Raw genomic sequence first — 27,065 nt, 5'->3', positions numbered from 1 at the left:
CTGTCGTGAGATGATCTGGCATCGTCATTTTGGTCCATTCCTTGACGTTGTCGGACCAGCTCTTTCTCTGCCGCCCCCGTCTGCGCCCTCCCTCTACAGTCCCTTGCAGGATGGTTTTGGAGAGGGTGTTATGTCGTATGACGTGACCAAACCATGCCATCTTCCGTCGTTTGACAGTCGCCAGCAGTGGTTCTTGGGGCCCAACAAGGTTGCTGACCAGGTTCCGCACATAGACATTGGTCTTGTGCTCCTTGTAGGAGATGTGTAGTAGTCTCCTCAAGCACTTGGTTTCGAATGCTTGGATTCTTCTTTCTGTTTCATTTACTGTTATTATTCTGTTTCTGCCATCAGTGTCCATGTCTCACATCCATATAAAAAAATTCTGTAATATTCTGTCACAACGCCACTGTACATGTCACGTTATTTTGCTGTGTTAACATCAGTCCTCTGGCATGGATTTTCTTTTCTTTCTTCTGAGGGCCTACGTCAGTACAGTGCTGAAACCGCATATGAGATTTCTCAACTTGGCTTGACAATGAAATAAAGTGAACAAAACGTCAGATCTATGACGTATCCCTCAGCTCAGTTCAGCTCAGCTCAGCTGCCCCATGGCGGTTGCCGTTGGGGCGCTACAGATGACCTGTCAACCAGTCCTCTCCATCCATCCCTGTCTTTCGCACATTTGACCGCCTCGCTCAGCTTCAATCCTGTCCATTCTGTGATGTTGTCTTCCCATCTCTTCTTCTGTCTTCCTCTCTTCCTTCCTCCTCTGACTGTTCCCTGGAGCACTGTCTTGGCAAGCCCCTCTCCTCTTGTTACGTGGCCGAACCATTTTAATTTGCGCCTCTTGATGGTGGTGAGAAGATCTTCATAGGGACCAATGGATTGCCTTATTCTGTTTTTGACTTCCTCATTGGTTATGTGGTCTTTGTAAGAGATGCCAAGCAGTCTTCTGAAGCATCTCATTTCTAAGGAAAGACCTGTGACGTATTATCCAGAGGAAAGTGGTTAAAAAAACAACACACACCCCCAAAATAAAAAAAACAACAAAACCCTACAGAAACATCGAGGGAGGCACACTGCTTTTTGGTGTGTGTGTGTGACGTGAAGCGTCTTGATTGGTTTGAAATCGCTTTAAAAATGTTCAAGGACAATGACTGGTTTCTCCATTGCAATGGGAAACCATTTACAGCTTCTGTGAAGCACTATGACTCTCAAACTAGGAGGCAAAATTGCACTGGCTCTTAGTGTTGCAGCCTTGGGGGCTAGTTGGCCTTTGGGAACCACCCCAACACCGACTGTCCTAAAACCCTCTTGGCCGAGAGAGTGGGGATGTAACTTGGGCAAGACACTCTCCATTATAATCGAATTCTAGCCCAGATAGTCGGGACAGCAGTTGCTTCCCCTGCTGACGGGCGCAATAGCCGAGTGGTTAAAGCGCTGAACTGTCAATCTGAGGGTCCCGGGTTCGATTCACGGTGACGGCGCCTGGTGGGTAAAGGGTGGAGATTTTTACGATCTCCCAGGTCAACATATGTGCAGACCTGCTAGTGCCTGAACCCCCTTCGTGTGTATATGCAAGCAGGAGATCAAATACGCACGTTAAAGATCCTGTAATCCATGTCAGCGTTCGGTGGGTTATGGAAACAAGAACATACCCAGCATGCACACCCCCGAAAACGGAGTATGGCTGCCTACATGGCGGGGTAAAAACGGTCATACACGTAAAAGCCCACTCGTGTGCATTCGAGTGAACGCAGAAGAAGAAGCAGCTTCCCCTGCTGTTTTGATGGTCACAGTCGAACACGACTATCATTTATACTTTGATTATCACTTTCGCTCGATCCGTGCTGTTAAAGCCTGAACCGGACTATAAATGGCGGGCGATTTGAATCGAGCCAGTTTCTCACCAGAGTCTGACACTGTGACGTCGGTGAAGGTTTATTCAAAATAAAAGCCTAATAAAGCTACGGTTTGGCTTCATTTATGGCAGAGAGCGAGATTTGCCTAGCAGCTTCCAATCTAGACCTGAATTGACTTTGGAAAGTACAAAATGTGTCAGCTACACGTAATACAAAATTTGAATGCAGAGAAAAGGGGCGGAGCTAGAGCCGTTTGTGTTTGCGCTGGACGTGTCTGTCAGATAAAAATAGCACCAGCACGTGGTACTGTCCGGTGAGAATTGGAAAGCATGCAGACAGCCCCTCGACGTTGGCAACCGTAAACGACCACATTGTTTGTAAAACATGCAAACGGAGAGAAATATGACGATCTACTAACCTACCGGACACGTGCTCGCGCTTTTTATAAACTCCGCCCCTTTCCCTTTTATGGATAGGCTCTAGTGCGCATGCGCAACCGAAACCTTGCTCTCGGGAGTTAAGACTTTAAGAGTTGCAACTTTGTCTTTCATTTCACCGTTTGCTGGTATCAGTATCAGTATGAGTAGCTCAAGGAGGCGTCACTGCGTTCGGTCAAATCCATATGCGCTACACCACATCTGCCAAGCAGATGCGTGACCAGCAGCGTGACCCAACGCGCTTAGTCAGGCTTTGAGAAAAAAAAAAAGTATCATAATAACAGTAAATGAAAATGAATTATAAGACAACAATGATGCTAAATAAGCAAATGTAAAACATGCAGACACACATTCGCACACACACACACACACACGCACACGCACACGCACACACACATACACACACACATGCATAGCAGATATGCAACAAACATGCAGTTTCACAGATATGAAAGCACACAGAAATAAACATAAACGTACGCGAGCCCTAACACACACACACACACACACACACACACACACACACACACACACACACACACACACTTGTTTGCTGTAAAAGAGACAATAACACGAAAGAATGACTGAGAATCAGTTATGTGTCTGTTTATATATATATATATATATATATATATAATTTTTTTTTTTTATCTCAACAGCAGCCTCTTTCTCTTGTCTCGGTTTCTTTATCTGTCTGACGACCTTTTCTATGGCCGTCTCAGCTGTGTATTTTTCTCTGCTATTTATATCGGCTTGGCAGTGCCAGCCCGTCGTATTACCCCATCTGTTGCAGCACTCCAACACACGTAACTGGTTGTTGTTGTTGTTGTTTTTAACAGATGTGGTGTAGCGTATGTTATGAATCTGTTAAGGTCCTGTTGTTGTTTTTAACAGATGTGGCGTAGCGTATGTTATGAATCTGTTAAGGTCCTGTTGTTGTTTTTAACAGATGTGGCGTAGCGTATGTTATGAATCTGTTAAGGTCCTGTTGTTGTTTTTAACAGATGTGGCGTAGCGTATGTTATGAATCTGTTAAGGTCCTGTTGTTGTTTTTAACAGATGTGGCGTAGCGTATGTTATGAATCTGTTAAGGTCCTATGACGCCTAGTTGAAAATGAAACTGATTATGAAACTGAAACTGACACAGAAAAAAAAAAAATCCAGTAAACTTGCAACCTGTGGCGATACTTTGAAAAAAACAAAACAAACAAAAACAATTTATATTTCTTTAAAAAAAAACACAAAAGTTTGTGTCTTTAAAAATAAGAAATCAAAAGATGTATAGGTAATGGCTACTTTTATTTATTTATTGACTCACTTGTGTAAACAAAGTGAGTCTATGTTTTAACCCGGTGTTCGGTCGTCTGTGTGTGTGTGTGTGTGTGTGTGTGTGTGTGTCCGTGGTAAACTTTAACATTGACATTTTCTCTGCAAATACTTTGTCAGTTGACACCAAATTAGGCATAAAAATAGGAAAAATTCAGTTCTTTCCAGTCATCTTGTTTAAAACAATATTGCACCTCTGGGATGGGCACAAAAAATTAATAATGAAGCCTAATTATATGCAAACTGCATTTACTGTTATATTTATATTTTTTGTATTCATTTGCTAAGCATGGAAGTTTTATTTATTTTGCAAACGTTTTGGTGCAGATAGTAAAAAAAGGAAATTACTCTGTAATTAATGCTAGGGGACTTAATTTGCTTTAAACTGATCTTTCTCATCTGTGTTTTACTCTGTCACAAGTGAGTCTTGAAGGCCTTGCCTCTCTTGTTTTTTTTTATAGGAAGATACCCCAGCGTCTGAAACCAAGGGCGGCATTTTGGTGCGGCAAATAATCGCTGGAAGGCAGGGTAGTTGCCCTTTTAGTAGGGGGGATCAGTGTCAGAAAATGATGGCGGCGTAGTAATCGCGTAGACTGAGGAGCTAAAAAAAAAAAAAAAAAAAAAAAATCAACCAGCTGCCGTGGCGAAGTGGTTAGCGTCGCGGACTGACGGCTGGGAGGACACGGGTTCGAATCCCAGCGGAGGTGGGTTTTTCGGCCCGTGGCCGGCTCCTACCCAGAGTTGTAAAGTCTTAACTCCCGAGAGCAAGGTTTCGGTTGCGCATGCGCACTAGAGCCTATCCATAAAAGGGAAAGGGGCGGAGTTTATCTATAAAAAGCGCGAGCACGTGTCCGGTAGAAATGTAAACATGCGGGAGGTGAAAGCAAAATAAAGACCGACTCACTGTTAGCGGAGAAAGATATCCGTGTACTCCTGCCACACCTGCTCCCAAAACCGAAACTGCTTCCTCTCCAGCACTCTCACTTCAGACTGGCGCCGGGGGTTACGAGCGTCAATCACAGTTTTTGTGGAGGTCACTCGCCGGCTGTTTATGTGATCATTCCAGTCCAAGACAGAGAGGCAGGTGCGGAGTTTGTAGGTCGCTTCCCCAAAGTGGCTTCCCGGCCGTTTATCGTGGTACTGCAACATGGTGTTGTTGAAGGATTCCACAAAGAATGTGTCCATGCAGTGCACGTAGTCATGGGCAGTTTTGTAGATGAGGGTTTTCTGAAGGGCCTGACGTAGCAGCAACTCTGCCTTGGGGTCATCAATAACACACTTACTGGGCTCATAATTTGGGTCAGTGTGGCAGCGAGAAGGTGGAGAGCAATTGCTGTGGTGGCCTTTGTATCCACGATGTTGATGATCATAGCTTTCAACTTCTCAGCGTTGCCATCACAGTTTTTCATGGCCCAGTAAAAGTGTGTCTTGATCGAGCCGGCCTTGTCAGACAGCTGGGGGTGCCAGGTCTTACCCTCCATGTATCGGGGCCCAATGCACACAGATTTCAGCTCTTTGACCACATTTTTCGAGGCGTGCCACGTGTCATTGGTACTTTCTGTGTCTGGTTTGTTGTCTGCCACCCACTTGTTCACACTGGCATTTCTGTCGTGGCAGTGGACTCTGATGTGCACTGTTCCCCCCTCCTTTGCTTCGAGACGCTGGTATATCCTTTGTGTCCCTAAGAGCTCATGTTTCTGGGCACTTGGCTCCTCACGCCGACACACAGTCTCAAAGTCAAGGACTTTGTGGCTCTGTCCACCAAGGCAAATAATGTCAGAATACTTTGAGTTTTTCCGTGTGGCGTGTCGAGCGTCTGTGAGGATGTTGATCCCATCCATGTCCGGGTACTGAGGAATCTCTTCCAGGAGGGCGTCATGGCACGACTCCTCAGACAGGGACTTCACACAGGCACTGTAGGGCTTGAAAAATTCATTCAAGTAGTCCTCCCCCAGCTGACCGAAGCACCCTGCCTTGACAAATCTCTCATACTGTACTGGCATGATGCCACAGATGTAGTAGGCATGAGCTAGCCGCCGGTTGACCAGAAACCTGTCCCCAAGATAGGGAGAGGAATGCCAGGTGAGGCCATGGCCGCCGCTACACTTGGCAGAAATCTCTGCCACATGCCCCATCATCCTGCCCCTCTTGGTCTCCAGTGAGTGTTTACATGCCCTGGAATGTAGCTATACTCTGTTCACAAGCGATTCCAAAGAGGAGGACGCACAAACAAATAACTGTTCTTTGCTGGATACAAAGTCTTCACATTTGAGAAAAGAATTGTCCAGAAAATGTGGACGTCCGTCAGTTTCAGTGTCACCAACAGTCTCTTCTGTTGTTGTGAGGTTTTTAGCGATATAATACTGCAGCACTTCTGAAAACATCCTCTTGTTAGAACATAGCTTTGCATTGCCACCACCAATAGCACTTTTCACACGTTGGATCTTATTATGAATTTCTGCTATTTCTTCTGCAGAGTCACAGGTATAATAGAAAATTCCTGTTGGTGCCCCTTTGTCTCCACGTTCCTTTGCTTTTTCTCGTCTGCGTTTTACAGCCTCAGGATTGTCTTTATAGTACTTTCTTTTCTGGCCGTTAGTAATGTCTTCCATTGTGCCAAAATGGAACCTGAACAAGAGCAAGTTACAGAAAACCAAAGATCCAACTGAAAAAGTTTTGTCAGCACACCTCAGTATAACACTGAACCTTGGCACATGACAGCCTTGCTACAGAAACATCAGTTCTACCTGACCACCACTTTCATATAAAATTGACATTCCAATGCCAACAAATTGTAATGGAATTTACAAAGGAAAAAAAACAACACTTTCTCAGTGCAAATGCGCAGACAAAGCTGTTCAAATATCGCGCCGAGATTGAAGGGGGGGGGGGGGGGGGGGGGGGGGGGGGGGGGGGGGGGGCAGAGGGGAAAGGTGTGTGTCTCAGTTCCTTCCATTTCTTATTTTGGGTTGGACAGTCTGCAGAGTGCAATAGTTAGAGAGTACACTTAGCAATTCATTCCAAAGTAAACCCCCCTTTCTAATAATGTGCTTGGTCCAAACACAGGAAATGTCTATGAAACATACTGAGGCCCATTCAAGGAGAGATGCCCAGTACTTTAGCCATGTGGTTCCATGGTATTCCTCTTACAGTCTATGTAGAAATCAGAAAACGAAAGTGGGCCACATTCCAGTTATCCCTAACGGTACCTCACAGCCAATCTCGGGTGATGACAGCTGCGGAAGTGCGGGGGATGCGGGGGATAGGTTTGTAACCAGTCTAGAAACAAAAAGTGGGGCCTTCGACCCACACTGTCTATGAAAGTGATTGCTTCAGTGATTTTTATTGGCCACATCCCTGAGGAGGGACTCCCGAAGGAGCTGGTCAGGGTGGGTTAGGTGCAGGACTGAGAGACTGGCTTGAACTGGCTGCATTCATGCAGTTTGGGCGCTAGTTTTGAGTCGTTGGGGAAAACCTGTACGAAAACCAGAACGAGAGTGCATCTGAGAATGTGAGGATGAAATCCGACTTTATAATTCCCAATCTGGACTCTGATCAGGTGGAAGCTATAAGACAACTGTTCGTTGAAAAAGGCTGGCCATTGGATTTGTCTTGGTTGAGTTCTGCTGGTGCTCAGTCAGCTGAGGTAGATGTGGAAGATTCTGGACATGTGTTGTTGCCGGTGCTGGCGGCAGGAGCGCCGTCAGTGACAAATGACAGTGCCGTGTCATCAGGGAGCAGCTCCGTGTTGAGGGATAGTGCTGCTCAAGTACAACCTGCCTCTGTTCTTCAGTCAGGTGGCAGTGAAAGCAGTGCTTCAAACTCTGTCGCTTGTTCTGCCTTCGATGCTAGTAATTCGTTTAGTGATGACCCGGCCGCTAGTGAAGATTCTGAAGTGAGGGAAGGAGAATGTCGGTTCTGCTTTTGTTTACCGTGTGTGACAGCGAACCCCCAGTCGTGGTTAGGAAATGGCCAGTCACCCCATCTAAGAAATTCCGGGATTAGGAAGAAAATGTACAGACGTTTTTGGTCGTTATTGGAAAGGAGGAATGCCTGGCGTCATCCATCTTACGTGAGGAAAAAGGCGAGGATTATGACTGGAGATAATGTGGACGAGAGTATTGTGGAAGTGGTGCGGGAAATCATGCCGGACTGTGTGCTGAAAGTTGTACGGGACTTGTATCCAAATCCAGACGACCTTCCCTACATGGGTCACATGTGGTGGTGAAAAGTTAGTAGATCGTCATATTTCTCTCCGTTTGCATGTTTTACAAACAATGTGGTCGTTTACGGTTGCCAACGTCGAGGGGCTGTCTGCATGCTTTCCAATTCTCACCGGACAGTACCACGTGCTGGTGCTATTTTTATCTGACAGACACGTCCAGCGCAAACACAAACGGCTCTAGCTTCGCCCCTTTTCTCTGCATTCAAATTTTGTATTACGTGTAGCTGACACATTTTGTACTTTCCAAAGTCAATTCAGGTCTAGATTGGAAGCTGCTAGGCAAATCTCGCTCTCTGCCATAAATGAAGCCAAACCGTAGCTTTATTAGGCTTTTATTTTGAATAAACCTTCACCGACGTCACAGTGTCAGACTCTGGTGAGAAACTGGCTTGATTCAAATCGCCCGCCATTTATAGTCCGGGGAGACTGGGACCACACAGTCGAGTGTCATCCACTTCAAGGATGCGTCTTTGGGTGTGTTGCTCTAATTACCTGACCAACACTGCAAGTGTCTGTATCTCTCAGGCCTGGTTAACGCCGGGATATCATTATGACAGGAAGCGTAGAGTACAGCCTTGTCATGCAGTCCCAAACCAAATATGGACCTCCATAGCAACATCGTCATCGTCATCCTCCTCCTCCTCCTCCTCCATCATCATCAATATAAACAAAACAGTCGCAAAGTCTGTGGCCTTTCATGCCCTGCTCTCATGGTGACCTCAGTTTCGATACCCCTCCACTTTCGTGCTTGGGGTGAGTCCTGTCAATGTCTTCAGTGTCGGCAGATTCACGGGGGGCCGTTGTTTGAGGGACGTGGTGGCGGTCTCCACTCTGGGAGGGACGCTCACTCAGTGTGGCTCCGCGACTAAGCCATTGTCGTTAGTATGGGGGCTTAGTAGGTGGTGTCCTAAGTACGTTAAATCAGAACAGGCACCACTGAACACCACCGAAATGACTCATCAGCAGCAGTGCAGGGTCTCCTCTGGCGTGTGGTCTCCTGGCGACCTCACATCGATGGTTCCCTGCGGTCTGCCGACGCTGGAACTGTGACGGACGAACCCGGGTGTGGCTGTGCATGGAGGAATCTAAATGAGCGGCGTGGGAGTAATGTCACTGACACGGTGCAGATGATGGGGACAGAAAAAAAAGACCAAACTTGACAGGAGAACAAAACCGAAGAAGATTCTTTCAGAAACACACAACTCTGTATTGTAAATGGTGACAGAGGTGGAGAGAGAAAGAGGGAGGGGAGAGAGAGGGAGAGGGGGAGAGGGAGAGAGAGGGAGGGAGGGAGAGAGAAGGGGAGAGGGAGAGAGAGGGGGAGAGAGAGGGGGAGAGAGAGAGGGGAGAGAGAGAGGGAAGGATAGAGAGAGAGAGAGAATTAGTGTGTTAGTGTGTGTAGGGAAGGAAGGAGAGAGAGAGGGAGAGAGAGATGTCTTTTTGAAGAGAATAGAGAGATTGAGAGAAGATATTGAGACTGTGAGAGGGGGAGAGAAAGATATGGGATAAGGAGAGTGAGAAAGAGAGTGAGTGGGGGTGGTGGGGTGGAGAGACAGAGTGAGGTAGAGACAAAGAGACAGACAGAGAGGGAGGAGAAAGGGTAATAGGGTCATACGCCAACTTTCATCTCAATGCGAGCACACACACACACACACACACACACACACACTAACACACACACACACACACACACACACACACACACACACACACACACACACAAACGTGGCATACAATAGTCCAACGTTTATTTTTTTCACACAAGTTCCGAGTTTGTTTAATTTAAAACGAAATCTCCAATCTCGAAATCATCTATTTCAGTCTTGCACAGCGGGTGAGACAAAAACCTCACAGACAGGAAACGGCATGTCACCTAAAATGTTAATAACAAAATCATGCCTACCCCATACCGCACTGTTTCATATATAGTCTGACCACAAAATTAATGGTCGTCGTCGTCGTCGTCATCATCGTCATCGTCGTCGTCGTCATCATCATCATCATCTTCAGTATCACCACTATCACGATCATCGTCGTCGTCGTCTTCGTCGTCGTCGTCATCATCACCATCACCACCACCACCATTATCATCATCGCTGTGGTCTTCAACATGATGATCATCATCATCACTATCTTCAATATTACCACTATCACGATCATCATCGTCATCGTCGTCGTCGTCGTCCTCCTCCTCCTCATTATTATTATCATCATCACAACCATCATTATCTCCAACATTACAGCAACCTGGATCATCATCATCATCATCATCATAATCATCATCGTCATAATCTTCATCACCTTCATCTTCATCATCATCACCATCTTCATCGTCATCGTCATTGTCATCGTCATCATCTTCTTCATCATCATCATCCCACATCTCACACAGTCGCATTCTCTGAACCTGTACAGATCCCACTGTAGCAAACCCAAAGCAACAACACCATCATCCTCTTCTTTATCACCAACATCAAAAAGCTGATCATTCATCATCACTATCATATGTGGAGTGATGGCGTAGAGGTAACGCGTCCGCCTGGGAAGCGAGAGAATCTGAGCGCGTTGGTTCGAATCACGGCTCGGCTGCCGATATCCCCCTCCCACCCCCGCCGACCCCCCGCCCACCACCCCCACCCCCCTCCACTAGATCTTGAGTAGTGGTGTAGACGCTAGTCATTCGGATGAGACGATAAACCGAGGTCCCGTGTACAGCATGCATTTAGCGGACGTAAAAGAACCCACGACAACAAAAGGGTTGTTCCTGGCAAAATTCTGTAGAAAAATCCACTTCGATAGGAAAAAAACAAATAAAACTGCATGCAGGAAGAAAAAAAAAAAGAAAGAAAAAAAAAAGGGTGGCGCTGTAGTGTAGCGACGTGCTCTCCCTGGGGGGAGAGCAGCCCGAATTTCACACAGAGAAATCTGTTGTGATAAAAAGAAATACCAATACAAAGGAAGAAGAATGAGGATGGAACAAAGACATGATTACTGTGAATCATGAACAAAGTCAGTGTGTTTCGAGTTCCTAAATCAATCGCAATGATACAAGCATCCGACAGTCCAATGGTACAATCACCGTCCATCATAATTATACTGCTCATCTTCAAAATAAATATGCAGGTCAGTTCTGGTTACTCTTGTTTAAAGGTCGCTTAGCCTTTGATGGCCAAGGGGGCGTGGGGGGTGTTGGTTGTGTGGGTGGGGGTGGGGAGGGAGTGAATTCATATTCACTGTGTCTAGTAGGGCTGGGCATAGGCAGGCGGGGCCCATCTCTCTCTTTCCGCTGTTTAAACCTTCCCAAAGGTTCCAGTATACACCTGGGTGATGGAGTGAGAAAAATCGAAAAAAAAACACCAAAAAAACAACCCCACCAAAAACACACACACAAAAAAAGTGATAAATCTTACCAAAACAGCTAAACAAATAACAACAACAGACAGAAGACCATCTTGTCGGTAACATCGTTATGTCTGTTTATAATTATAATCATAATTATGAGAACAGCGCCCATTTGGTCCAGCAATTGTCCGTGACTGTTGTCCGCATGTCAACGTTCCCCTTTGTGCACGAACATAGGAGGGGTGAAAACAAAAAATGGTCCTCTTTTTCCAACAACACAATCTGAACTGAAATTTGTTATATTTAACCGAAGACTAGGCCAGAATTTAAAAAAAAAAAAAAAAAAAAAAAAAGCTACAAAAATAGACTCCTTCGCCTCCCTCAACCCCCACCTCCAACATCCCCCCCACCCACACCCCACACACACATGGACACACACATAGTCTCTTTCTTTCTTTCTCTCCCTCACCCTCTCTCTCTCTTGGCGATTAAACAACAACAAAATAATAACACGTGTATTAGCAAGAATAAGATATGAAGAAAAAAAAAGGGGTGGGGGGTGGGGTGGAGGATAGGGAAGATGGCGGGGAGGGAGGAGGAGGGGTGGAGGTGGAGGGGGGTGGGTGGGGGTGAACGGGATTTAAAAAAGAAAAAAGGGTGGTGGCATTGCATTGTGCCAATGTACTCTTCTTTTTGGACAGCGATGAGAAATATACCCTGAGAATAGATGTGACAATACAGTACAATACAAGACGTATACGATAACACTATACGATAGGATAGGACAGGATACAATACAATACAATACAATACAATACCAACTAAATGTAATTACAATACCATAGTGTAAGCATAATGAGAAAACGACAACATCACATCCAGCTTGTTCATCTCAGAACATCACACCGAATATAGCTGTCTCTTGGTCCGAGTGTTGAAGACTTGCGTCAAATCCCCCCCTCCACCGTCCCCCCGCCGTCACGCACTCCCACCCCCCTTCCTCTCCCCCGCACCCCACCCCCCACACCCCCGCCCCCTCCTCTCCCTCCCTTCCTCTCTCTGCCCTGACACCTTAAAACAGGTCGTTCTACGCTGAATTCAAAGGGACAAGATGTTACGAACATCAACACGCACACCCACATCTGCCCGGTTAGCTCAGTCGGTAGAGCATGGGACTCTTAATCCCAGGGTCGTGGGTTCGTGCCCCACATTTGGGCGTTTCTTTGCCAACGGCCATACCACGTTGAAAAAATTATTCTCCGACATCTTCTTTCTTTCACTGAACAGCAGCTTGACTCTCTTCAGTTTGCTTATAAAGCACACAGAAGTACTGACGATGCTATCCTAACTCTCCTCCATAATGCTTTCCTTCATTTGAATAACACGGGATCTTTCGTTCGTATCCTTTTTGTTGACTTCTCTTCTGCTTTTAACACAATACAACCTCATCTCCTTGCCCTCAAACTGCTAGGCATGGATGTTGATCCGAAGCTTACTCTTTGGATAGTAAGTTTTCTTCTCAATAGAACTCAGTCCGTCCGCTTTCATTCTGCCCACTCTTCTCTAAAATCTACTTCTACTGGTGCACCCCAAGGTACAGTGCTGTCCCCTGTTCTTTTTACACTGTACACAAATGACTGCAGAGGCACGGAGGAAACTCCTGTCATAAAATATTCTGATGATTCAGCAATTGAAGATCTGTCCAACTCTGATGCTATTTATTTCAGTGAAATTAAAAAGTTCTGTTCCTGGTGTGAGAAAAACTATCTGGATCTCAACGTATTGAAAACAAAAGAAATGTTAATCGATTTTCGGAAAGACCCCTTGCCTGTAGCTGACCTTGTTATTGATGGTCAAACAGTGGAGAGGGTCAATGAATATAGATATTTAGGGACCATCTTAGACAATAAGCTGACTTTTGACAGAAATGTTGATTCCATTCATAAGAAATGTCAATCTAGAATATTTTGTTTACAGAAGCTTAGAAATGTTAGTATAAATTCAAATATTCTTCAAAGTTATTATCGATGTTGTATCGAGTCCGTGCTTACAGTTTCATTTATGTGCTGGTATGGAAGTTTGGGAGTGAGGAGTAAGCGTGTTTTGAACGATGTCATGAGTGTATGCAGTAAAATTGTGGGAGTGAAACAAGCTAGTATGCAAGAGCTGTATGAAAGTCGAGTGGTTAAAAAAAGCAGGCAGATAGCAACTGACGACACCCATATTTTAGCAAAGTATTATGAGCTATTGCCATCAGGACGACGCTACAGAACTTTTAAGTTGAAATCCAGAGCTCTGAAGACTTTTATTCCACGTTCAATCCACCTTTTAAATTCTTGAGAACTGTGTCCGTGCATGATAGGCTATACCTTGTTCTAGTTGTGGTGTGTGTGTGTGTGTGTGTGTGTGTGTGTGTGTGTGTGTGTGTTTACTGAGCTTAAAACGTGACAACTGGTTATAATGAATGTGCAATATGTAGGAAGAATATGCAGGATGAATGTACAATGAATATGTCTAATGCTAACGTCCATATTCTAAATATATTTCTGTTTAATAATTACGATGTAATAATTAATTGCAATGTTTTTAAAAGCGAATATGTGAAATGCTTTTATTTGAGAACATATGTTTATTACTCTTGTTTAATCAAGTTATCCGCGCGTGTGGGGTGGGTGGTGGTGGGTGGGTGGGTGGGGGGTGCGGTGCGGGTGTGTGCTGATTATCTGATTGTGGTTTTCCGCAATTCATCTTTATTCTTATCTTATCTGTCTATTATAATCAATGTGCAGTATAGTAGGCTATTTATAATTATATTCAAATAATGTTTCTTAATTCTTTCTGTTTTTACATCAAGAATACTAGTTATTACCTGCAGTGTGTGGATGTATGTATGAAACGATGTATGTGATATTATTTTACATTTGTATCTTCGTAATATTTGTAGGGGCTGTTGTTGGCTTTTACAGTTATGGTCCCCATGTTGTTTACTTGTTTATGTTGTGATAATGCACCTGGCCAAATTTCTCCAGTTGGAGATAATAAAGTTATTCTTATCTTATCTTATCTTAACACCGGTTCTCGTCCGATCACCGAAGTTAAGCAACGTCGGGCCCGGTTAGTACTTGGATGGGTGACCGCCTGGGAACACCGGGTGCTGTTGGCAACCTTTTAAGCGCGTTGGGTTACGCTGCTGGTCAGGCATCTGCTTGGCAGATGTGGTGTAGCGTATATGGATTTGTCCGAACGCAGTGACGCCTCCTTGAGCTACTGATACTGATACTGCACACCCACCCACACACCAAATGTTTCAAAATATCCACAGTTTTTGTTTTTGTTTTTGTTTTTTGAGTCATTATAATTATTATAAAACCTCGAAGAACAATCATTCTGTGTCGATTGCAAAAAGCTCGCATATGATTTGCAGTTTATGAAGACGACAAACAAACAAACAAATATAAAACTCCAGAAAATCGGCACACACAAAAGTAAAACAGTCACATCACACATGCTGGATGTTATCTGTGAATATCGTATATCTGGACTTGAAATGGGGGAAAGAGGGGGGTGGGTGGGGGGGTGGGGGTGGGTGGTTAATCCCAGAAAACATAACACACGATAATATTATAAATTAACTGAGGAATACATTAAGTAAACAACGCTTAAAGTGTTCATATGGTATCATTCAATGTCATAAATACATATGTATTGTATTATATTCCGTCATAGTTATCACATCATATAACATCACACCATATACGTCATGTAGAACATTTGACAAACGACAGCACGTACCGTGTGTGTAATATCATTTTAGTACATCATATAACATCACATTATATTCATAAATCATCTCGTTTATAGCATCGAATTAAAAACTCTGGTCCGAAACTGTACAGATACACGCGGTACGGTGATTAGTCCAGCTACATAGCAGTATGACACATGTCACATCTACAATGAATGACTGAACGTTTGAGGGCATATTCAGTGAATGGAAAACAAAAAGTCAAGGGGAAAAACAAACAAACAAACACACACAAAAAAAACCCCCACCTGGAATGGAACGACTCATCTATACACTCACACGGAAACTCCAACGCAAAACTTCCTTCATGAATACCGAACACTACACCACATCATCATCATCATCATCAACAAACATTGTAAACGCCCATTCTTTTAGACACTATCTGATTACCTTCATTCCATTCATGACAGTTTTCGCCCTTTGAATGTTTTGGCGTTGAAGACATTAATTTTCTCACAGGACGTGGTGACAAATTAATAATGGAACTTCAGAACCTCGAGACGGGTGAAAAAATGAAAAGAGCACTCTGACCATTTCACGTTTATCTCCCCTGACAGAACAGAACGGCCATGTTGCCATCACATCCCATCGACGAGACAAGGTTATTTCTTTGTTTCATTTTGATACTATTTCTCCCAGTGTGTGTGTGTGTGTGTGCGCGTGTGTGTGTGCTCGTGCGAACTCGTATATATGCGTATATGTTTGTGTGTGCGAGTTCGTGGATTACTGAGATGAAACACAACAACAACAACAAAATCAGCTCCCTGTTTCATCGAATCAAATTCATAGAAGTTACACAACAAAACTTTTTTTTCTCAAAACGTTAAGCATTCAAAACAATACTTTAAAGACGGTTCCTATATCACTTTAAAAAAAAAAAGATATAAAGCAAAATCCTTAGAAAAAATATGTGATCCCGCAGTTCTTTATTGTATATTTCAAAATAATAGTTAAAAAAACAAAACAAAACCAACAACAAAATCCTTCTAAAAGACCGTGACTCAACAGATATATCGACAGCAAAGTTGCCATGCCATGACAATAAAACACGAATCATCGATTTATGAAAATAATAATACCACCAGCACAAGGTTAAGGTTTCCTTCAATTCTTAAATCTCTAAGAGACTGCAGCGCTTGGACAAGGAAAGGGTTGGGAAGTGTTTCTAGTTTCAGTAGCTCAAGGAGGCGTCACTGCGTATACGCTACACCACATCTGCCAAGCAGATGCCTGACCAGCAGCGTAACCCAACGCACTTTGTCAGGCCTTGAGAAAAAAAGGTGAATAAATAATAGATAAGCGTACATAAATAAGTAAATAAAAAAAAAAAAATTATAATATAAAAAAGGTAGTAATAATACTAATAATAATAATAAATAAGACAACAATGATGATAAATAAGCAAATAAATGTAAAACATGAAGACACACATTCACACATACACCCACACATGCATAACAGATATGCACCAACATTGAGACCAACATGAGCTGAATGACCAATAACTGGATGCTGCGCTGTGCCCTGTATTGTACTGTATTGCATGAACTGTACTGTACTGTACTCATAAGATTTATGCCAGTTAATCCCCGTCCTTTCCAAAGAGGTCATGGATGTTGTTGTTGTCTCGTTCGTCATTTATCAGATGGATTTCCCCCGTATCCTCGACGAAGGCGGCAGTACGTCGCAGGTCCTCCAGTCCTCCGTACAGCTTCCGGGCCGCTGGGATTGGGTCGGGCCAGGTTTTCTCTCGGAGCGCTTGGTGGAGCGGGCAGGACTGCAGCAGATGTTCTGTTGTCTGGCTGCCTGTTCTGCAGGGGCACTGCTCTGTTGTGGCCTGGATGCTGCTGCTTCCACTTTTTCTGCAGCTTGGCCTTAATAATGGTCCTGGATTCTGAGTAGCTAGTAGACCTGTCCGTCTGCTCTTTCGTAGTGCCTTCCTTTGCCAGGGAGTCAGCAGTCTCGTTGCTAAGCACGCTGCAGTGGGGAGGGGGGGGCATGGATTAATCTGACGATAACTGGGAACATTATGGTACTGTACTGTGCTTTATTGAACTGTACTAAAAATCAGATTTATGCCAGTCAGTATTTACACTTTCCGTTGAGGAAAATAGTTAGAGACCCTCTCTGTACGGAATTGTATGAACTGCACTGCACCGTACACATAACCAGATTTATGCCGGTCAATCTTTTACACCTTCCGTGAGGAAAATTGCTAGATATTTGTATTTGTATTTCTCATTTTTATCACAACAGATTTCTCTGTGTGAAATTCGGGCTGCTCTCCCCAGGGAGAGCGCGTCGCTACACTACAGCGCCACCCTTTTTTTTTTTTCGTATTTTTTCCTGCGTGCAGTTTGATTTGTTTTTCCTAGTTTGACTTGTCCGCAGCTGTAAAGCACAACATGGATGTGGAGCTTTTGCGATCGCCACAGCATGGATTTGGATGTTGTTGGTTTTTTTTTTTTTTTTTTTTTTTTTTTTTTGCGATGGCCACAGACAGTAATAACACCAAGATCAGGACCAGGTTGGCAGGGGGTAAGTCTGCATAGCGCTAAGAATTTTCCAAAGTCAACGCAAATTGGGGGGGGGGAAAAAGACTTTGGACAATTGTTTACGCAACGCAAATTTAGCGTTGTTGAGACAGCTTGGGGGATGCCCTGGTTCTCTTGTTGGTCCAAAATGGACAGCATTTTTATGCTTAGGCATACTTCTTCTTCGTCATATGTTTATTACTCTTGTTTAATCAAGTTATCCGCGTGTGTGGGGTGGGGGGTTGCGGTGCGATTGTGTGCTGTTTATCTGGTTGTGGTTTTCCGCAATTCATCTTTATTCTTATCTGTCTATTATAATCAATGTGCAGTATAGTAGGCTATGTTTATAATTATATTCAAATAATGTTTCTTAATTCTTTCTGTTTTTACATTAAGAATACTAGTTATTACCTGCAGTGTGTGGATGTATGTATGAAACGATGTATGTGCTTTCTTTTTGCTTTTTTTTTTTTTTTAACACACATTTGTATCTTCGTAATATTTGTAGGGGCTGTTGTTGGCTTTTACAGTTATGGTCCCCATGTTATTTACTTGTCTATGTTGTGATAATGCACCTGACCAAATTTCTCCAGTTGGAGATAATAGTTATTCTTATCTTATCTTATCAGCGAGAGTGACTTTCTGGTGATGCAGGCTTGACGTGAGACTTTAGAAGTTTGAACTCTTTCTGCTGTAACAATTTCAACACCTTTGCTGTGTCACATCAGCGTATACAAGAGTTTGAATTTTTCTGCAGAAACAATTTCAAACAGCTTTGCTGCGTCAGTTCAACGTTTTTTTTAAGAGAATGGGTTCACGGTTTACGGTGTTGCTTGCTGTCTTAGGCTGTATCTTTTTTTTTTTTTTTTGTCTGTAAAGCTCAGATAATGACGTCCTCAACTCTCAGTATGACGGGCAAAAGCACTGTCATGGTCACACCACTGCAAATGCACATTCTGAATAGTAGCAGTCTAGCACCACGTGTTTAGACAGTTCCCGTTTCCGGTTTCGCTCTCACGAAGGAAGTTAAGTGACAATTCTTAACAAGATTATACATAGTTCCGAAGTTCACGACAACCCGAAATTTTCAATCAGCACAATCTTTTTATTATTATTATTTAAAAAAATCAGCTCTGCTAATGTTGTACGCTGAGAAATAATTCTCATGCAGGTTTAACCATTCCACATTTGAATGCAGTGAAAGATAAAGCCAACAACGACGAATTGCGTATGATTTTCAAATTGTACATACACACACACAGGAGTCTATGATTCAGATAGAAACATGGGAATCTTGTCGTTTGATACATAGTATAATTCACGGCTTGGTCAGAAAAAAACAACAACGAAGCCTAGCTCAATATATCGTATTTCTCTGCATTCAAAGCAGTGTTTGTGTTGTAACTGCCGGCCCAGTTTTGGGTTCACGAAGATTGTGCAGATTTTAGATGATTAAGGATCATGGCGTGGCATTTTGAATCGTTAATGAAAGAACGATGATTATGAATATGGGCTGACATTTGGGTGATTTATGAACATGGTGTGACGTTTGGATTGTTTATGAACAAGGGGGGGGTGGTCTTTTGGATAATGAATGTGGGTTGACGTTTGGATGATTTATGAATATGATATAACGTTTGGATGGTTTATCAACATGACGTGACATTTGGATAATTTGTTAACAATATGAGACATTTGGATAATTTAATCAACATGATGAGACGTTTGGATAATTTATTAACATTGTGTGACGTTTGCACAATCCATGAACATGTGGCCTTTTTGCAGGAAAAAAGTAAGATTTCACCACAGCGTCCATAGGTTCCAAGAGTTCGTACCCTGTATTTCACGCGGTAAATGCCCTTTGTGGCTCCTGAATCTCAACGTTTACACTCAAATACACACACACACTCTGGGAGCATTAACTGTATTTTCCTAGCACAAAAACCAAAACGAAAAGCAACCGGGAAATAGTGAAAGAATAGTCAAGCATGCTTGCAGTGAGTCTCTCAACAGTGAAAGCGGCTAAAGAAATGTTCACACTCATGACAAACTCGAGTTTCCAGCGCTGACTGTCACAACTTCATTCCTTAAGCGGTGATGGTTTGGACAGGAAGGTAACAGCGGAACATGTAGTGCAGTCTTCAGTGAGGAATATGTTTCTGGAATCTGTCAGATGGATTAAAGGTCAACACAGAGCTGTTGGTAGTTCACTGACGTGGTGACTAGCTTTCTGTCAATCCAGATGTGTAGTTGCTGTTGAGGTCGAATGTGGCAATAACCGACAGCTGTACTTTACTGTACTGAATTACGCCTTGCTGCACTGTACTGTACTGCAATATGCTGTGTTACACTAGATCGTACTGCAATGCACAGTTCTGTTCTGTAGTACTGTGCTAAATCATATTTATGCCAACGAATCCTTGCACTTTCCGTTGAGACCAGCATGAGCTGAATGACCAATAAATGGATACTACGCGGTATGGTACGAACTGTACTGAGCTGTTCTGTACTCATATGATTTATGCCAGTTAATCCCCTCCCTTTCCAAAGAGGTCATGGATGTTGTTGTCTCGTTCGTCATTTATCAGATGGATTCCCCCGTCTCCTCGACGAAGGCGGCAGTACATCGCAGGTCCTCCAGTCCTCCGTACAGCTTCCGGGCCGCTGGGATCGGGTCGAGCCAGGTTTTCTCTCGGAGCGTTTGGTGGAGCGGGCAGGACTGCAGCAGATGTTCTGTTGTCTGGCTGCCTGTTCTGCAGGGGCACTGCTCTGTTGTGGCCTGGATGCTGCTGCTTCCACTTGTTCTGCAGCTTGGCCTTAATGATGGTCCTGGATTCAGAGTAGCTGGTAGACTTGTCCGTCTGCTCTTTCGTAGTCTTCCTTTGCCAAGCACGTTGCAGTGGGAGGGTCATGGATTAATCTGACGATAACTGGGTACATTATGGTACTGCACTGTGCTTTATTGAACTGTACTAAAAATCAGATTTTATGCCAGTCAGTATTTACATTTTCCGTTGAGGAAAATAGTTAGAGACCCTCACTGTACGGAATTATATGAACTGCACTGCACCGTACACATAACCAGATTTATGCCGGTCAATCTTTTACACCTTCCGTGAGGAAAATTGCTAGATATTTATATTTGTATTTCTCATTTTATCACAACAGATTTCTCTGTGTGAAATTCGGGCTGCTCTCCCCAGGGAAAGCGCGTCGATACACTTCAGCGCCACGCTTTTTTTTGTATTTTTTTTCCCTGCGTGCAGTCTTATTTGTTTTTCCTAATGAAGTGGATTTTTCTACAAAATTTTGCCAGGAACAACCCTTTTGTTGCCGTGGGTTCTTTTACGTGCGCTAAGTGCATGCTGCACACGGGACCTCGGTTTATCGTCTCATCCGAATGACTAGCGTTCAGACTACTACTCAAGGCCTAATGGAGGGGGAGAAAATATCTGCGGCTGAGCCGTGATTCGAACCACTGCACTCAGATTCTCTCGCTTCCTATGCGGACGCGTCACCTCTAGGCCATCGCTCCACACGGCAATGTATGCACTGTGCCGTTCTACACTGTACTGTACTTTGTCCTACTGCACTGTATGAACTGTTCTGCACTGATGCCAGTTCAACTGCAGTTTCGACGAGAAACCAGAGCGCGCGGACAGACCCATATGTATGATGGTCAGTCGTGTCCGACTGTGACCACCAGAACAACAGAGTTAGACAACTGCTGTCCCGATGACTATCCGGGCTAGAATCTGATTATGGATTGTGATTGTGGAGAGTGTCTTGCCCAAGTTACATCCCCCATTCTCTCGGCCAAGAGAGTTTTAGGACAGACGGCGTTGGGATGGTTCCACAAAGGCTAGCTAGACCCCCACCCCCTCCCCCACCCCTGTGCTGCGGCACTGAGAACCAGTACAATCTTGCCTCCTAATTTCAGAGACACAGTCCTTCACAACAGACTGAGCTGTAAAAGTGCCTTCCACATTGCACCGGAGAAACCATTGACCATACAGCTCGCACTTTGCTGTTGTGGCCCCAAATGTAACCTTATGTCAGTCTGTGATATAAGCTGAGAGTTGGACCATAGGACTTTCACAAAAACAAAAAAACCCCCAGCTAAACCGTAAATGACTTCCCCATTGCAGTGGAGAAACCATTGATCACACAGGTCTCATTGCACTGTACTCCACTGCACTCACACCATCGAGGCACACAGACAGCGGGAACCAAAGACCTCCCCCCCCCCCACCCCCCCCGAACCCCCCTAGCCCAGCCGCCTCCCCGTGCAGGTCTCAGGGCACCTTGATGCTGATGCCGTGGTTGCTGGTCTCCTTGACCCCGTCCTGCCTGGTGACGCCCATGTAGATGTAGGTGTCCCGGGGGCGGTAGCGGCGTGACGTGTCCAGGTAAAACCACTGCCGGAGGATGTTGCGGAACTGCACACAGAGGAAGAGACAGAGAGTTAAGGAGATCGAAGTTTCATTTCAGTTTCTCAAGGAGGCTGATGGGGAACGGGTTGATTGCGGAATCACATCTAAAAAAAAAAAAAATCAGGTTAAAAAACAAACATCCCCCCCAAAAAACAAAGGGACAAGAAACCAAAAAACAACAACAAACAATAACAACATAAACAAACAAAAACAACAAAAACAAACAGCAACAACAACAACAACAACAAACAACAACAAAAACAAACAACAACAAACAGCAACAACAACAGACAACAACAAATAACAACAACCACCAAACAAACAACAACCACCAAACAAACACAAACAACAACAAACAAAAACAACAACAAACAAACAAAAACAACGAAACAACCTGTCCTCCTTAGCTGGACGTCGAATACCCCCGTATATGAACGGGAAAATAATGAAAAATATATAATGTCACATAAAAGTTGAGAAAACACGAATGTCTTTTAGCTCCAAAAGTGTAGCTAGGCAACACTTGCAAATATAATCATCTTACTAACAGCTAAAATGACTTTTTTTTTTTTGGCCTCCTTTGAGCATATTACAAAAATTAAAAACCGATTTTGGAGACAAGTTTCAAGTTTTAATTATCCTTTCACTCCTATTGGAGTATGGAGGATTACTGCAAAATAATCTTTTCGTGCCCATAACAAACATTTCCAAATACACAACAATGTCACATAAAGTTGAGAAAACACAAATGTCTTTTAACTCCAAAAGTATAACTAGGCAACATCTGCAAATCTAATCATCTTACTTACAGCTAAAATGACTTTTTTGCCTCCTTTGAGCATATTACAAAAATTAAAAACCGATTTTGGAGACAAATATTTTTTAGGAACATATCTATTTCGTAACTGATCATAATTGGGACATTCCATTATAAAATGAAACTCATCACCAATCACAGACATGTTACAAACCTTACAAAATCGTAACTCTCGTGGTATGCACGCACGCACGCACACACACACACAAACCAAAAAAAACACAAAAAAACCCCACCTGCGCGTTGAGCACCTCCGAAAAGGAACGGATAAATGACCGAGTTATATCAAAATAACGGGGGAAAAAAACCACACCCCCATTCCCCGAAACAAACAAACAAACAACAACAAAAAAAACCCAAACAAACAAACAAAAAACCAGAAAAAGCACCTGTCCCCCTCACATCCGCACTGAGCAGCCGGTACAGGAAAGGGATAATAATAATGGTATTTATATAGCGCTGAATCTTGTGCAGAGACAAATCAAAGCGCTTTCGCACCAGTCATTCACACGCATGACTAACTCTAAAACTGGAGAAACTGAAGACAAGGAAGAGGCAAGGGAAAGGGAGGCTATTTTGGGAAGAGGTGGGTTTTAATTAAGGCCCAGACTTGAAAGAGCTGAGTGTGGAGACTTGAAGCGAAAGAGGAAGTTCATTCCAATTGCAAGGTCCAGAGACACAGAGAAAGAACGGCGGGCCAACAGTCGAGTGTTTGAATCTGGGTATGCGTGAACAGAGTGGATCGGAAGCCGATCGTAGTGAGCGAGATGGAGTGTAGAGGTGAAGGCAGCCACAGAGATAGGAAGGGGCAGTTTTGTGAATACATCTATGACAGAGTGCTGATCTTGTACTTGATTCGGTGTGTGACAGGGAGCTAGTGGAGATGTTGCAAAAGAGGAGTGATGTGCTCAGATCTTTTCTTTCTGAGGACGAGTCGGGCAGCAGAGTTTTGTTGCTGTGAAGACAGCCACACAGATAAGAAGGGGCAGATTTGATGGAGGAGTTACAATGAAATAATATTTAAAAAAAAAAAAAAAAAAAAAAATTTAAAGATCACCTGCGCGTTCAGCAGCCCGTACAAGAAAGGGTTGATGGCCGAGTTGGCCAGCAGCAGCCAGCGGCAGACGGCGAGGGCCGTGGGCGTAACACAGCGCGGACAGTTGGCCCTCACCAGGTTGAGGAAAGCGAAGGGCAGCCAGCACAGGGTACAGGCGGCCAGGAGCAGCGCCAGGCAGCAGGCCGCCTTCTGGTCCTGCTTCACCAGCAGCTCGTGCACCAGGTCCTCGCCCGGGGGACGACCCCCGACACCACCCCCGTGGGGGCCGCCCCCACCCCCGCCCCCGAAGAGTCCGCTGCTGCTGCCGAAGAGCCCCTGGGAGGAGGAGCCCAGCCCGCCAAGCCCGCCCTGCCCGAGGGGCGTGTTGGCGCCTCCGCCGCAGCCAGACCACTTACGGCCAACGTACCTGTTTGTGGAAGAGAGGGGTTGGTTTTTATTTCATTATTTTTGTTATTGATTCACTTGTGTAAACAAAGTGAGTCTATGTTTTAACCAGGTGTTCGGGTGTGTGTGTGTGTGTGTGTGTGTGTGTCCGTGGTAAACTTTAACATTGACATTTTCTCTGCAAATACTTTGTCAGTTGACACCAAATTAGGCATAAAAACAGGACAAATTCAGTTCTTTCCAGTCATCTTGTTTAAAACAATATTGCACCTCAGGGATGGGCACAAAAAAAGAAAAAAAAAGAAGCCTAATTATATGCAAACTGCATTTACTGTTATATTTATATTTTTTGTATCTCTAAACTTGGCACTTTGATCTGATTTTTGACACAACAAGAGCAGTCATTATTATCATTTTTTTGTTTAAACAGGAACTTCTTTTGCTAAGCATGGAAGTTTTATTTATTTTGCAAACGTTTTAGTGCAGATAGTAAAAAAGGGAAAATACTCTAATTAATGCTAGGGGACTTAATTCGAATCTGATTAGGACCTTAACGCGAAGCTTTATAATAACAAATACAGAACACATTTTAACGATCAGATTTTTTTTAGTGTGTCACAAGTGAGTCTTGAAGGCTTTGTCTCTCTTGTTCTTTGTTTCGCTGCTGGTCAGGCATCTGCTTGGCAGATGTGGTGTAGCGGATATGGATTTGTCCCGAATGCAGTGACGCCTCCTTGAGCTACTGATACTGATACTGTTATTCTTTGTGTGTGTGTGTGTGTGTGTGTGTGTGTGTGTTTTGTTTTGTTCTTTTTTGGAGAAGCTGAACTTGTGTGTGTGTGTGTGTGTGTGTGCGTGCGCGCATGCGTGTATGCCTGCGTGTATTTATACACATGAGGAAAACAGGGATAGGGGTACGGATGCGCCACAAGCGGACGCATGCGCTTCTGTTCTGGCTCAAAACTGATTAACCCATAGAGTGCCCGTAAGCGTGTCACGTACGTGCCTAGTGACGCGTCATTGATGACATCACCCAAAGGAAGGGAAACGACTCTGGAAGGCTGAAACTTCACACGCTTGATTCAAAGTTATTTTTAGCTGAACGTTCTGGATATTGATTTTATGACTTGAAAAACCAGTGTCTTCGGGTTTTTCCTCCTAGGGCCAAAACCTCATTTCAAGGGATGTGAAAAAATGACTATGAACGGTCGTATCACCCAAAAGAAGTAGGTATACGAAAGCTACTTGAAAAAGAAATACGTAATTTTTTTTACATACTCGAACAATGAATTTCTGAACCTGCATATGGACAGCCCCAAATAAAGTCTTGAGTTTTGAGCTATGCAGATTATGACATATCCATAACAACATGATATAGTTATCAATTAGAAACATGTATACCTGCTCTACAAGACAGCAGTTTCTCCCCTTTTGAACACTTTGAAGAAATATTTGCATTTCATTTTATCACAACAGATTTCTCTGTGTGAAATTCGGGCTGCTCTCCCCAGGGAGAGCGCGTCGCTGCACTACAGCACCACCCATCTTTTTGTATTTTTTCCTGCATGCAGTTTTTCGCCAGGAACAACCCTTTTGTTGCCATGGGTTCTTTTACGTGCGCTAAGTGCATGCTGCACACGGGACCTCGGTTTATCGTCTCATCCAATTGACTAAGCGTCCTGACCACCACTCAAGGTCTAGTGGAGGGGGAGAAAATATCGGCGGCTGAGCCGTGATTCGAACCAGCGCGCTCAGATTCTCTCGCTTCCTAGGCGGACGCGTTACCTCTAGGCCATCACTCCGCATAGGGCACATACAGAGCAACATTTCCAATGGTGCATTCACGTTCTGAAGCTAAAAGCGATGCTTATTTGAAGGCACGGGGGAATTATTGTAATATTTTGCATGTGTCAAGCTCTCAGTCAGAATTACCAAGCGAGAACCGTGAGCTTGTATTTAGGTATTGGGAGACAAGCAAAGATCGCCTTAATCATATGAAGAAACAGAAACTTGACAACAGTTAAATATCAACACACACACACAACAACGCAAAATTCAGAAGAATAAATCCGAGAGACGCCGCAGTCAGATAAAACAACAACAAAAACCCCAAAAATCTATCTCTGTGTGAAAAGGAAGCTTGCACTGAGAAGGATATGTGTGTGTGCAGTGCGTGCATGTGTGAGTATGCACAAGTTTTTGTATAGATATGCACTTGTATAGATCCTAATTTCTACTGTATCTGTGTTTGTGTATGATTTTCGATTTATGTTCGTAACTTATGTACTAGCACCCCACAATATTCCCTGTGACCCTGGTACACTTGGTAATAAAGACATATTCCATTCTATTCTAATCATTCGGATAAGACAATTGCTACTGCTACTACTCATGATGATGATGATGATGATAATGATAAAGACAGCAAACACACTACTACTTATGATGATAACGATGATCATGATGACTTACTTGACTTACTTGACTTATTCCTCTTGATTCCTTGGGGAACATAGGGCCGCAACAACACTCCTCCAACGCACCCGGCTCTGGCTGGTCTTCTTCAGTTCAGCCCACGTCATTCCGGCCGCCCTTGTCTCTGCCTCAATGCTTCTCCGCCAGGTCTGCTTCGGACGGCCAACTTTCCTTTTCCCCTGTGGGTTCCAATCAAGAGCCTGTCTTGTGATGTTTGTTGCAGGCTTGCGTAGTGTATGGCCTACCCATCCCCATTTCCGTTTCTTGATTTCCGTCTCCAGTGGGGCCTGTTTTGTCATGTTCCAAAGTTCTTCATTGGAGACAACCTCTGGCCATCTGATGTTCAGGATGTTTCTTAGACA

At 43.9% G+C, this 27,065-nt stretch overlaps 1 protein-coding gene and 1 pseudogene across 1 annotated transcript in view; both read right to left on the bottom strand.

Annotated features, from left to right (window-relative positions):
* Positions 1 to 486: 486 nt before the first annotated feature.
* Positions 487 to 5,763, bottom strand: LOC143285939 (uncharacterized; annotated as a pseudogene).
* A 16,069-nt stretch (positions 5,764 to 21,832) lies between these two features.
* Positions 21,833 to 27,065, bottom strand: part of LOC143285938 (uncharacterized) — a 33,898-nt gene continuing 28,665 nt past the window's right edge. Inside the window, exons 4-5 of the mRNA XM_076593391.1 lie at positions 23,845 to 24,250; positions 21,833 to 21,976 (exon numbers count right to left, since the gene is read on the bottom strand). Of these exons, the coding sequence (XP_076449506.1) occupies positions 21,833 to 21,976; positions 23,845 to 24,250 (550 nt within the window). The remainder of the gene's footprint in view (positions 21,977 to 23,844; positions 24,251 to 27,065) is intronic.

The sequence above is a fragment of the Babylonia areolata genome, chromosome 9, assembly GCF_041734735.1.
Source record: "Babylonia areolata isolate BAREFJ2019XMU chromosome 9, ASM4173473v1, whole genome shotgun sequence".
Lineage (NCBI taxonomy): Eukaryota > Metazoa > Mollusca > Gastropoda > Neogastropoda > Buccinidae > Babylonia > Babylonia areolata.
The sequence above is the reverse complement of the archived record's forward strand: the minus strand, read 5'-3'. Positions and strand labels throughout refer to the sequence as shown.